The 13972-nt window shown below is 34.0% G+C and overlaps 1 protein-coding gene across 1 annotated transcript in view; it reads right to left on the bottom strand.

Moving 5' to 3' along the window:
* The window catches only part of AGPS (alkylglycerone phosphate synthase), a 190921-nt gene that overhangs the window by 29020 nt on the left and 147929 nt on the right, over positions 1 to 13972 (bottom strand). Inside the window, exons 16-17 of the mRNA XM_007494427.3 lie at positions 13823 to 13884; positions 4715 to 4804 (exon numbers count right to left, since the gene is read on the bottom strand). Coding sequence (XP_007494489.2) covers positions 4715 to 4804; positions 13823 to 13884 — 152 coding nt within the window. The remainder of the gene's footprint in view (positions 1 to 4714; positions 4805 to 13822; positions 13885 to 13972) is intronic.

The raw sequence follows: 13972 nt of genomic DNA, 5'->3' as shown, positions 1-13972 counted from the left end.
ACTGAAGGTAAACTGATATGCTAGCTACTAAATGAACCCATGCACAGTTTTAAGTTGGTGATGAAGAGGATATCAACAAATCTAAAGTGGCATGACAAAAAGGACATGATGATGATTTCTCAACTCTCAAGATGAGAAACAAAATTCAGAATAAGAATTTTAGCTCTAAATTTTGGAAGGAACAAAACTATCAGACTATGTGTAACATAATCAACCTATTCATTATAATCACCTCTAGAACTGCTTTTTACTCTATTGATTAAAACAGAAAATGAAATACTTGAAATTAAAGTATCACCTGCAATGTGATTTAGTACAACCTAGTTATGGCTTTGATTATCAAATGACTTCATTTTGGTATAGAAGAAATTAAACATTCCTCTAACAAATCTCACATCTTCCCATCTTTTATAAAACACAAGTCACTCAAGCTATGCAATTAACTGAGGAGTTTAAATGAAAGCAAAGGTAATCATACTCAAATCTGCAAACCCAATTAGCAAGGTTCCCGCAACGAATTCAATTTAGCAGAAGTAACAAATACTGAGGAAATACCCCTTTAACGACAAAATACAAATAGACTCTAATCTAAAATTTTAATGATCTTTCAGGCCAAATGTTAGGTGCTTTGCAAAAGAAATAAACTGTTCAACAATGTCTAATTTCTTCTAGTGCTGCCAATTTGCCAGCTGTGCCTTTTTCTAATGTTAATTCGCTCATCAAAAAGATACACTGAATTTATAAATTTTAAACAAAAATATGTAAAGTGTAAAGAAAATAGTAGATATAGCACAAACAGTTAGGCTTCTCTTCCTTTTGGGGGAGAGAAGGATGGTGAAGAAAAGAATACTGTTTTTTGTCAGAAATTACTGACCTTAAACACAATCTGAAGGAACTGATATAAATTATATTATACAGATCAAGATGGGTATAAATAGTATCTCCATGTGACCTGTACCAATAAATGGTAAGCTAGGTGGTGCCATAGTGCATGCAGTGCTGGGCCTAGGATCAGGAAGACTTGTTGGCCTGGGGTCAGTCTTCCTGAGTTCAAGTCTGACCTCAGACTTTACTAGCTCTGTGACATGGGACAATTCACTTAACTCTGGTTGCCTCAGATTTCTTGTCTGTAAAATGAAATGGAGAAGGATATGGCAAAACTATACTAGTATCGTTGCCTAGAAAACCCCAAATGGGGTTAGGAAGAGTCAGATAAAACTGAAAAACAACTAAACAAAAAAAGTAATATTGGAAGACATAAAAGAAATGGAAGAGGAATATGATTAAATAAAATATTTGGATTGACTACTTTCATTGTCCAAAAAATTCAGCCTTTGTTGCAAAGCCTGGCAGAACCTGGGCTTTATAAAATGTAGTGAGTTTAATTTTCAATGAGTAAATAAGCAATGAAATTCTACACTGCAGTATGATAAGCTTATGATAACACCAGTGACCAAAGATCATGGTCACATGATAGAAAATACCTGATTAAAAGAAAAAAAAAGGTTAATCCTGAATTTCTGGTTATCTCAACCCCTGATTCAATTCATAATACATTTGAGCACATCAATGTATGATGAAAACTACCAATCACCTAGAAAAGTTGACATAGTGGCTGCCAAAAATCAAAATCTAGTTTTTAATTTCAAAAGGATCTAAGACTTTCAGTATGTCAACTATAATTTTTGAATTAGTGCATTTGCTAACCAAGAATTCTATGTCAAAGTGACATGGAGGGTGGGGGGAACAGACCACATACACCACAATTACAATGGGCATTTATTTGTATTTAAATACATAAGATTAACTTCTGATAAAATGCTGATAAAACAAAAAAATCCAATTAAGTTATTGCCTTTATAGTATTTTCTTTATGGTAAATTTGTTTTTATATTTTCTTTAGATTTTTAAAAAGCTTGTATATGTGTATACAATTTGGTATGTATTTTTTTTTCATTATATTACTAGTTCAAAACCAAGTAAACTAACCATGGTTAAAAAGTTAACACTACTAAGTTTAAATAACCACAGATGTTAAGTACTATAATTCACAGATGCATTAAAAAAATTCAAAAGTGTCTTCTTACTTAAGTTATTTGTTTCAGTATTAAATATATTTTACTATATTGACAAGACCACCTAATTAATGCACTCATTTCCTTTTCTGGCATTCTGAATACATTGGAACTTGCTGTTGTTTTATTTTTTTACTTTAGTTTTTTGATGTGGACAAGGATAGGGAGGTTTTTCCCCCTTGTCAGACAAAATCTAAGTTGCCTTTTGGAAAAGAAAAAAGGTAAAAAGACTTCTAGAAAAAGACACTCTGAAATAACAGCTGCTAACTCAACTGTCATAAGTTTTCTAAACCTTTAATGAGGGTATAATCAATCAGGATCATTAGAAAAAATGATGAATGAACCTTAATAGCTAATGTATTTTCAATATCAAAATAAAGCAGTACTGCTCACTTGAGGTTTGAAGGGGGTTTATCAACTAAGCCTCTTGTAAAATTTAAGAAGAGCTTCTAGAACTTTTTAATAAATTTTAAGGGTAAAATATTCACTTAGAAGTACAAAAGCACTACCATTATCCACTTATGCCAGACTATTCCCCTGACAATCCTGTCAGAGCCTCAATTAATATTTTTAAAAGTGAAACTGTAATAGATGGGGGAAATGATTTTCTGCATTTAATTGAAAGTTTAAAAAACAATTCGTCAAAAAGCTATTCTTCAGAAGTCACTGAGAATGTGTTTTATGTCATAACAAATGACACCATCGATGCTCAACATCTTTACAGTGAATTATATTCCTTTTGTCCCTCTAACAGATAAACCCTTTATTTCCATTGATAACATTATCATTCTCCCAGTGACCTGGGTTCAAATAATTCAGGGGTCATCTATGACTTCCCTTTACTTTATCCACAGGAACAAGATCCTATGAAGTCTCCCTTGAAAATATCTCCCATGTCCATCCTTTTCTTCTCTTTTCCCAATACTGGCAATCTAGTCTGGACCATTATTATTTTAACCCGGCATGACTGCAACAGACTTCTTCCTGGTGGCCACATATCTTGTCTCTGTCTCTATCCATCCAGCCCACATGATTTCACCAGAATAATTTTCCTAAAATATAGCTTTTAATGTGTTATTTCCCTACTCAAAGGCCTATAAATGGATATGGTAGAATACTGGCCAAAGGCCCAGGTCCCACATTTAAACCTTTACTTCAATCTAGTCCCTCTCTCCACTTTCTGATCTTCTCCTTTTGGTCCATTCATAAAATTTCAATTGTGTAGGGAAGTCTTAGGAAGGAAATACTTTGTCACTGATCTGAAACAGTAACAGTTACATAACCTAAAGGCCTTAGAGAGCTGTCTCAGACAGTTTGGTCAAATGACTTGCCCAGAATCACAAGGCCAGTGCATGGAGTAGAAGGGACTTGAACTTAGTTCTTCCTGTATTAAAAGTAAACTCTCCATACTCTCATTCCACATAGTACTCTCTTAACAAATTTATCATGTACTGATATACATACACATCATGTGCTGATATATATATATAAAAATCAATGCATAAATTTTTATTATAGTAACAATCCTTAAAAGAATAAACAAAAAGAATGTGACAAATATAAAAAAAATGAAAATAGTGAAATTACTTTCAGATTAACAATTATAAAATACCACATTACAAATACATGCAAATTAGCATACCACAAAAAAAAAATAAAAAACAAAAACCCTAGAAAGCCCTTAGAAACGGGTAATCTCTCTTGTATAGCTAGTACTCACCACTAGGGGAAAAAATCATTGAGAATCAATGTTTTAATGATTTATTAGCACTGGACTGGAGATATGAAGCTGAACAATAGTTTGAAGATCATTTTGCTATGTATGTGGCCTTTTCACCTCAAACGAATAAAAAGAATAATTAAATGAAATACACTAGGAAGTTATACATGCAGGATGTTTCAATGGGTTTTTAAGTGTTAAAGTACTACCATTTCATTTATCATAAGATCCTTTTCTCAAAGTCTGACCTGCTTTCCATTCACTCTCCATGCCAATCAATGCTATGACTTTTTAGAGAGGTCAAATGCTCAAATCAATCTTGTTATACTTGGTTGCCTGGTGGGTAACACAGAAAATAAATGTCAGAAGACTAATTGAGTACAATAGTAGTTTTTCTCTACCACTGAAAGATTACCTTTCATTTTCAATTTTACAACTTATAAGTTGAACCAAAAAGGCAAGTTCATTAATTAATTTTTGTCTGAAACATTTTTCCCATATTCCATCCCTTACCCCAAATTCATTTAATCAAAAAGTGATTAAATGGCTAACAGGTGAATATCTGCAAAGGAAAAGATTTTCTACTGGCTGTATGGTCAACTTCTGGTCACTATCTAACTGTTCTTATTGCCAGGAAGACAGGGCCATGGTCCTGACCTCAATGGCAAGATTCCTTGCTCCTATTATATTACTAACCTGGGCTACAACTCCATTCTGCTGTCCAGGAGGTTTAGTATCAAAGCAACAATGAGATATTTTGGTCCTGAACTGAATGAGTGGTAGCTGAGGTAGGAAAGCATGCCAGGTGAAGTGGCATTTACCTCTACACAGAGGGACAAATTAAACTTCCTTTCCATTGGCAAAAATAATAATTATTTGACTGACTAGAAAAAAGAATCAAAGAATAAGAAAAACTTACCTGCATGTAGAAAGAGGCGCAAACTGGACACCTTTCTCTTTGCATTCTCTTGCTATTCTTTCCTTTACATTTCTACACAGATCTAAAACCCTGAAAAGAAGCATAATTACAGAAACTATTAAGTTTCACAGAAATTCACATGAAGGCTGGAAATCTTTCAACTGGAAGTCTCTTTGGTGGAACTCTGTATAATGATGACCCTAAAGATACTGTAAGTTCCTGAAGTACCTTCTTAATGATCAAGGAAAGAAAAATTATGTTCAATATAATTTTAAGTATACTGAATTAAATTTTGATGGATCTGTGATTGTATCAATATAAGTAACTCCTTCAATGGCACAGATTTTAAGCCATCATTCTGTGCCACTGTTGCCCATGTACTCCTCTAAATCTGCTTCTAGGGAAAAGGGAAATCGTTTTTTTTAGATTTCTTGATATTTTGGAGAATCCAAAAAAAGGAAAATTGCTCTCTATTGTTTATTCCTCATTCTTAATGTATGACTAGTCTACTTCCTTTTCCTTCCTTATTGCTCATCCACTCATCTACTCATCCATCCATCCATTTAATGTCTATTACACTGTTCAGTTTTTCTCTGGACTTAATAATAAGAGGGTTGAGCTTCTTGACTGACTGGTAGTAGTATGTTATGGTTTATTCATTCTCACCTTTTCATTGCCCCTGAGTGATACTCAGCTGTAATTTTTTTGAAACAATCATATGTATCACTACAGAAAATACTAATGTTAAAAACGTGGACTTTTGTTTCTAGGAAAGCTTAGAATTGTTAAAAGTGTTTCAGAGTTTCTAAGAAGCAACCTAGTTCACTCTCCACCTCTTATTAAATTTTAGACCCAATTCATTGTATATTCTCAGTCGCTATCCAAAACTTGTATGGTGATACACAAGCTATATGAGTTATCCTCTCAACACTGTACCACAGTCTAAACTAGTCATTCTTCATCCTTTTACATTTTTACTTTTTTTTTTAACTTGTGGATCTCACTTAGAATGTTCTGCAATGTTCCTTGGTTTGATGCCACCAGCATAATGTCATCTATATACAGGATTATCAAGAAGACTCAAAATCTACAGAAAATCCCTCTTCCATTGGGACTTCCTGTTTTATATGCTCTACAAAAGTAAAAACCAGTACAGTTCCCTCTTTTATACTTATTTCACCTCTAATAATCTAAGGCTTTTTCAATAGTTACCTGTAGCTACATCTTTCAAGTAATATAATTTGATACTTGTATATGCATTTAAAACATAAAGGATTAGGTATAATGCCTGTGCACTGCATATTCCCTTCTATAGTATACTTCCTACAAGTAATTCACAGGAACCAAGTTGGAGTGTCTCTAAGATGGTATTTTTGTTCTTCATAATCAAATACATTTTATATCAACAAAAATAAGCATAATGCCATCTTTTGTTTCCTCTACTCAACTGTATAACGGTGAAAATGTGGTCTTCTAGTATAAATTTTTGCAAAATATTAAAAACTTTCCAGTTTCTTTGCCATTTTTTCACTGAGGTGAACTTCAACAGACATGAAAACTATTCTCACAAAATTCTGCAGGGATAGAATAGTAGCTCCTTCTGGTATTTTCTCATTTGCCTCAATGGTACTAAGGTCCACCACTTTTCCAAATGCTTAATATTTTACATATCCTGAAAAAAGATTTCTCAACACCTTGAAAACTGCTGGTTCCAACACAAATATCCTATGTATGGTTTTTGTTCCAGTCCATCTGATTCTTCCCATTTCCATTACCTTTAGAATAATTTCTAATTCTTCATTAAATACACACACAGAGAACTGTGATTCTGAAGTCCAAATGTGACAGCGTCATGGTCATCAATGAAGAAAACAAGTATTTTATGGAAAGATTGGCAGATTTTTTCATTTCTCATCTATCTACTGCCTTCTTTTAAAAATATTCATATCATTGGGTTTTTAAAACTAGCACTCTATTTAGTATATGTGGCAATTATCTAGTAATAAGAGTACCTCATTAGCCAAAAATCTTATATTGACCTCTGTTCTGTTTCTCAAACAAAATACTCTCTCTCTCGTTCATATATCTTTGGGAATTTTCTATGGTTATCCTTCCTCATGCCTGCAATGATCTTCCTCATTTCCACCTCCCAATTCCTTTCAAATCCTAGCTAAAATCCCCACCCTTTACATTCAACAATCCTCTAATCTCTCTTAATTTTAGTGCCTCCCTTCTGCTGAATATTTCCTGTTTATCCTACATATAGATTCTCTGTATATTGTTTGCATGTAGTCTCCCACATTAGGCTGAGATCTCTTCAAGGACAAGAATTATATTTTATCTTTCTTTGTATTCCTTGGGCTGAGCACAATGCCTAGCACATAATATGTACTTAATAAATGCTTCCTGACTAATGAACAAACATCATTCTTTGTCAATTACAAACACAAAGTATTCACTATAATTCTGTAATGTGTTACCATACATATTTATTCCTACACTAGTTTTGCCAACACAAGAAATCTCCAAAAACATTGTTTTTTTAGAAAAAAAAAAAACAAAAATTTTTTAAACAAAGTGCAATTTTTCATTTTGAACTAATTAAAATAAGCCTTCCTCTCAGTAATGAAAACCTCCAAAATGGGTAAACCTTGGTCTAATGCAATGATGCTAGATTCAGTGACATGCCTGATAAGGTGAAAATTTATATTTATAAATGACAAGATAGAAGTCTCATAAATGATTTTTGGCTCAGTCACAATTTACCAAAGCAAACCCCCCAAATTTGCCATTCAACCACACCCTATTCTCATCTCTACCCTTTCTGAGTCTATATCCTACTCTGTCCTCTTCTTCAACAGTATTTTCTAGAATATCAGCAGTATTGTTAACACAATTGCCTTCATCCAAAACTTTTCCTCTCACCCTCTTGCCATCCTTTTTCTCACTCTTTACAAAAGGGACTAAATTTCTAGCTAGCCTCTCTAGTACAAGGTGCTCCTTTTCTCAAAACTGCCTAACTCACTGGGCCAGGAACAAAAGACACATTTCCTTCTTCTTCTTGCCACTTCCAAGACATTCCTCCACTGACACCACACTATAACCTCTCCTTTGAGGGTCACTCTAACTCAGTGTAAGTGTGCTTGCTCAAATGCTTTCAGTACCTGATGTTTTCAGCAATGCTCTTAGATCCCTTCAATGAGGTAACTTAACTTTAGTCTGTCCTCTACCCTTAAATTCTGAACCATCTTTCACACCACTGCCAAAGTAACATTCCCTTGATTAAGAAATCTTAGTGGTTCTCTATTATATTTGGGATCAAATGTAAATTGCTGTATGGTATTTAAAGTCCTTCACAACATGGCTCTAAGATATCTTTCCCACTCAATTATAACATTGTTCCTCCTCAAGAACTTTTTGGTGTAGCTAAACTGGCTTTTTTTGCTGGACTTTCTTTTTTTCAACATTTCAACAAACATTTTTCAATCTTTTACAATGTCTTCTGACCTCACTTCTCTGTTAAAAATATTATCTGCAAAACTGCCAACAATATCACCTGCTAAATCCAATGGCTTTTTGATGATTTCTACCTTTGATGACCTCTGCACTACCTTCTGTTGGGTATCCTTCCCTTGCTTGACTGCTATGCCAGAGTTTTCTGTGGATCTGGTCTACCTGCTCCTCTCTAGATTATTATAAGTCTCCTATCTACTCTAAGCAAAACAAGGTTCTCTTGAGTCTTTCCTTGCTCTTTGTATACCCTCTTATTAATTTCATCAACTCCATTAAGTGTAGTTATCATCTCAATTTAGATAACTTCCAAATCTATAGAGCTGGCTTTATTCTATCTCCTCTGAACATTAGTCACTGTGTGTAACTGAAAATCTGTTACCCTAAAAAAAGAACTACATTTCTTAGGAGCCCACTGACTTTCTGTCCTTACATACTTCCTGTAGACAGCCGGATATTAGGCAAGGATTTGAAGGGTCCTATCTCTTTACTTCCTGTCCTGAGTTTGCTGGTAAGGAGGGTGTTTGAACTGGCTGATCAGCCATGGGCTAGTGGTCTTTATTTTGTATTTTCTTTATTCCTTGATTTCTAATGATCATTAATAAATCTCTTAGATATATAATATTTTTATTATTGAGATTTAATTTTAACTTTTACAACTGCCTGTTAAAAATCTTTACCTTGATGTCTCCTTGACATCTGAACTCATCAGTGCCAATGAGTTCTTTCCCCTTCCCTTTCTTCCAAACCTTCCCCTACTAACTTTGCTCTTTCTATTGAAGGGGCCACTATCCTTCTAAACAGCCAGCTTTGCAACCCTGAGTCATCCTTGGCATTTCCCTCTCCCTCTACTAGTTGCCAAATCTTGTTCAATTCTATCTCTCACATCTGTCTAATTCTCTCCACTTAGATCTTTAAATATTGGAATAACTTCCCTAATTGACCTCTCCATTTCTAGTCTCTGTCCAATTAATTTTTCACACAGCTACCAAAATATATATAGAACTAAAACACTATAACAAAGCCTATAAGCAAAACTTTTAATTTCAGAAATAATCTTAAAGCCTAGTGGTATAAATTCTATTATGGTGTTTAGGTTTTAATCCAGTCTCCCATTTTGAGATAAGAACAATCCAGAAAAAACTTTGTTTTTAAAAAGTGATCTCTATATTAATTACTCTAAAAGTAACAAAACTCTAACTCTGTGCCATAAGAATAATGGCTAATATTGTATATCACTTTAAGGTTCATCAGCTATTTGTGTATATTATAGGACATGATCTTCACTATAACCCTTCAAAGTGAGCACTACCAGCATTTATTATCCTCATTTTATGGCTAAAGAAACTGACGATCCAGAATTTAAATGGCTTAACCACAGTCACATAGTCAATAAAAGTCATTTCAATATTAATTTCATTCCCACTTATAAAGAACTCTAAGAAATCTTTCTTTATTAAAAAATAACCACACTAATAATTATACTGATTTATTAATATTAATAGATCGCCATTAAGACAGGTCACCAACTTCTCAACATAGAGGAAAATGCCCACTTTAAAGGAGAACAAACCTCAGGTTAATGTTAGAGGTTAATGTACTGAAGAAAGTTATAACATATACTTAGGAAAGCTACATGATTTATTTTACCTGCAATTAAAAATCCTGCTTCCCACTTCCCTATGGATTATATAAGCCATCTATAGCAACTTGCCTCTCTCCATCTTTACCTGCCCTTTTAACAATGACTCAGACCCTGGACTGAAAATTCCCTAACAAGTCAAGTATTTGGTATTAAAGCTGTAAGAATTTTGTAAATATTCTAAATTAGATGTGTAGATTGGTTATTTTCATGGAATATCTTCTAATTCATGATTAATTGAAGGAAGATATATCTTATGTGTTTATATATCTGTCCTCAGGGCCTACCACAGTACAGTGAACATAATCATCTCTCAACATGTTTGCTGAATGAATATACAGAATGTCTTAAAATCGACCTTTAAGATGAGGTTGGGTAGAGAATTCATTTACATATATCAAATTTTATTTTCAGTGAAAAAAATTCATTTCAGATGACAAGGAATATCAAAAGCTTTCATCAGTACTAGTTCTATTTTTTTAATTATTTTTTTTTATTTTTTAAAACCCTACCATCCTTCTTAGAATCAATATGGTATATTGGTTCTAAGGCAAAAGAATGGTAAGGGCTAAGCAATGGGGTTTATATGACTTGCCCAGGGTCACACCACTAGGAAGCATATGGAGCCACATTTGAACCCACGACCTCCCATCTCTAGGTCTGGCTCTTAATCCACTGAGCCATCTAGCTGCCCCCTAGTTCTGTTTAAATCTAGCCTTTCTTCTAAAATTTCGGCTCATAAAAAAAGTAATTTAAGCTTAACCAAAATCCATTAACTTTCAGATCTGCAGATGTTAAACCTGAAATACTGCAATTTTATAAAAATTATAAATTCATCATCATGTACTATAGAAAGGCAATGTTTAAGTACCAAAATGATTTGTTCCTCAAAATCTAAGCATTAAAAACCATTTGTTTACACATATATCAAATAGTTTCTATTTTCTGCAACAAATTATTTTTAAACTATTTATGAAAAATTAATCTACAAAAATACCAAAAATTAATCTACAAAAAAATAAGTATGTGTTGTGTTAAACAATGACTATATCCCAAATTCTTCTAAGATGCTTGCTGATCAGGGGTTAGATGATAAGTGAGACTGAGTAGTAAAAGATTAAAATTATTTCTAAAAAGAAATCTTGAGATGGATAGAACTAAATAAAGTGTCATGTGGAGCTAAAGCAGAAGTTATTTAAGATGAATAGGATTAAAGTTTGAGTTGAAGTCATCTAGTTCAACTCTTTCATTTTATAGATAGGGAGAACTGAGGCCAGAGAGGTCACTTATTCACCCAAATCATGTAGCTAGCAGAGCTGAGATTTTAATACAGGTTTTCTTATACCAAATGTACTATCCTGCCTTTTAATTCAGGGATGCATGTGTAGGGCAATGTACTGACTTTGGGAATCAGAACTGGGTTTCAGTGGGTGACTCATAAGTAAGAAAATTCATCTCTCAAAGTTTCTTTACCTTTAAAACAAATGAATTGTCCTATATGTTCTCAAGGGGCAGCTTGATGGCACTGTGAATAGAGTGCAGACCTTGCATCAGAAAGACATCCTGAGCTCAAATCTGCCCTGAGACACTTTCTAGCTATATGATCAATGGCAAGTCACTTACCCCTATTTGCCTCAACTCCCTCATCTATAAAATGGAGCTGGAGAAGGAAATAGCAAACCACTTCAGTATCTCTGACAAGAAAACCCCAAAGGAGTCACAAAGAGTTAGACAGGACTGAAACAACTGAAAAGCCAAGTAGAAAGAAAAAGGGAAAAGCAGGATTAAGGGTGGTATCTAGCAACATGAGTCCAACAATGATGATGCTGATGATGATGATGACTGTAATTCCTTATGTTGATATAATAGATTCACAAAGTGTATTCCTTACAATGAATCTGTGAGGTAAGTTGAACAAGTAGGATTAACTTCATTTTATAGATGGAGAAACTGAAGTAAACAACCTTACTGCCCACTTGGCAAGGCTCTTCTGGGTTTCATTGTGCTGCCCAGGAATCTAATCATCTTGCAAGATCATATCACTGACCCAAGCACCTTCCCTGAGCCCCAGGCTCAGGGGCCTCCCTTGGGGGTGAGGGAGGGAAGAACAGATAAATTCTTCCCAGATCTTCCATTTAAGGAAGGTGCCCTGGCCACCTAGCCAACAGCTCTTCATTTATCACCAGGCTACCTTCTTGTAGACCTCATCATGTCCCTTGCTGAGGACCCTTTCCTCCCACCTCCTTTCAGCTTCTTTTGATGTACTTCCCCCACCCCTACCCCCATTTAACTGTGAACTCCTCTGAGACAAGAACTACCTTTGCCTTTCTCTGCTGCCACAGCTTTGCATCCTGCCTGGTTCAGTGGATCTCAGTCACATATTATTGACTGAATAAGGATCAGGAAGCCATCTAAATAGGAAGGGCAGGGCTAATTAATTCAAATCTTGATCATTTAAAGCTAAACTGAGCATCATTCTTTTCACTGAAATGCAATGACTCACCCAGTCCTCACCTCCCATTATGAATAATGAATGTTTGTAGCACTAAGAAACCAAAAGGAATTCATATTTACTTTTCTGATCCACATAATAACATATTATTCAAGCAGGGAAACAAAGCCACGGGGAAGCAAAATGATTTTCCAAAAATAATACCCACACTGAAATACTAAGTTAAAAAAAAATCTCTTGGTTATACTGTTCAGAAACAGGTTGCAAAAAACAGGGTCTTAAATGCTTTGGTTGTTAAAACTTTCTACAATTCATCTACAACTTACCTTTCCATCCTCATTTCACATAATTCTCCTTCATATATATATCTAGTAAGCTAGACTACTAACTTTCTTCAGATACTATTTATTGTAGAATCAGGGTTAGAAGGATAGAAATTATATAGAGCTAGAAGGGATATGCGATAACAGTAAACCTCACATAAAGAAGAACAATTTATATATAAATAACAAAACTGAGGCCCAGATAGCTAGTGACTCACCCAAAGGTCACATGGTGAATTCTAGTTTGAAGTTTTAGAACTTGATAAATGAACTATTTGTATCTATTAAATCTAAGCCTTTCCTCCCTATTTAAGCATAGTAGAAAATGAGATGCATCAAACTACCTTGTTGTTCATTCGTGTTAGACCCTTCTATAACTTGGATCATCAAAAAAAGGATTATTTCTACTGGCAAAAATACTGGAATGGTTTGTCATTTCCTTCTCCAGTGGATAAAGGAAATTACAGGGTAAGTGCCTTGCCCAGGATCACACAATCATAAGTTCCTAAGAGCCAACTTTAAACTAAGGTCTTCCTGACTCCAGGGCCAGTGCTTTATCCACTGAGCCACCTAGCTGTCTCATAAACTATCTAATAAGGTTCCTAAATTAAGTTCCATAAATTACTTGAAAGATTTTATTTTAAAGCTAATAATGCTTTCAAAAACTTGCTAAGAAACAGAAAAAAATTGTATGCAAATATAGTGAAGATAAGATTTTTCAACAAGTTTTAACTATTAACTCTCAAATCTTGATGTCTATGAAGGGTTAAAAATTTCTCATTTCTTGGATATGTGATACCTCCTCAATCCCTACCTACTAGAGAAAGTTTAATTTGTCACAGAAAATAGAAATTTTACTATCTATGAAAACAACTGGCTTTTATTGCTTAAATTCTGAGGAACAAATCAGTTTGGAAATTAAACTTTGCTTTTCTATAGTAGGTGATGACAAATTCATGATTTTTATAAAATTACAATATTCAGATTTAACATCTGAAAATCTGAAAGTTAGTGAATTTTGATTATGCTTAAATTACTTAAAAGTCAAAATTTCAAAATAATTAGGAGACTAAAATCCTGAAGACCAATGTCTAAGACACATAATCCTCAAAAGTTCTGATAAGACCTCTAAAAATGTATTCAAATGCACCATTCACTTTTAAGGCATTTTAATATTTTACCTATCCCAAGGAGCAGAAGTCTCAAAGGATTCTCCTAATACATAGAATTCCAAGCCCAGGTCCTGTTAACACACACATTTAAAAAAAAAAAAAAGCAATATTAAACATCTGTAATTTATGCTATCGATCGAAATCTAATTGTAAATTGTT

The sequence above is a fragment of the Monodelphis domestica genome, chromosome 4, assembly GCF_027887165.1.
Source record: "Monodelphis domestica isolate mMonDom1 chromosome 4, mMonDom1.pri, whole genome shotgun sequence".
Lineage (NCBI taxonomy): Eukaryota > Metazoa > Chordata > Mammalia > Didelphimorphia > Didelphidae > Monodelphis > Monodelphis domestica.
The sequence above is the reverse complement of the archived record's forward strand: the minus strand, read 5'-3'. Positions and strand labels throughout refer to the sequence as shown.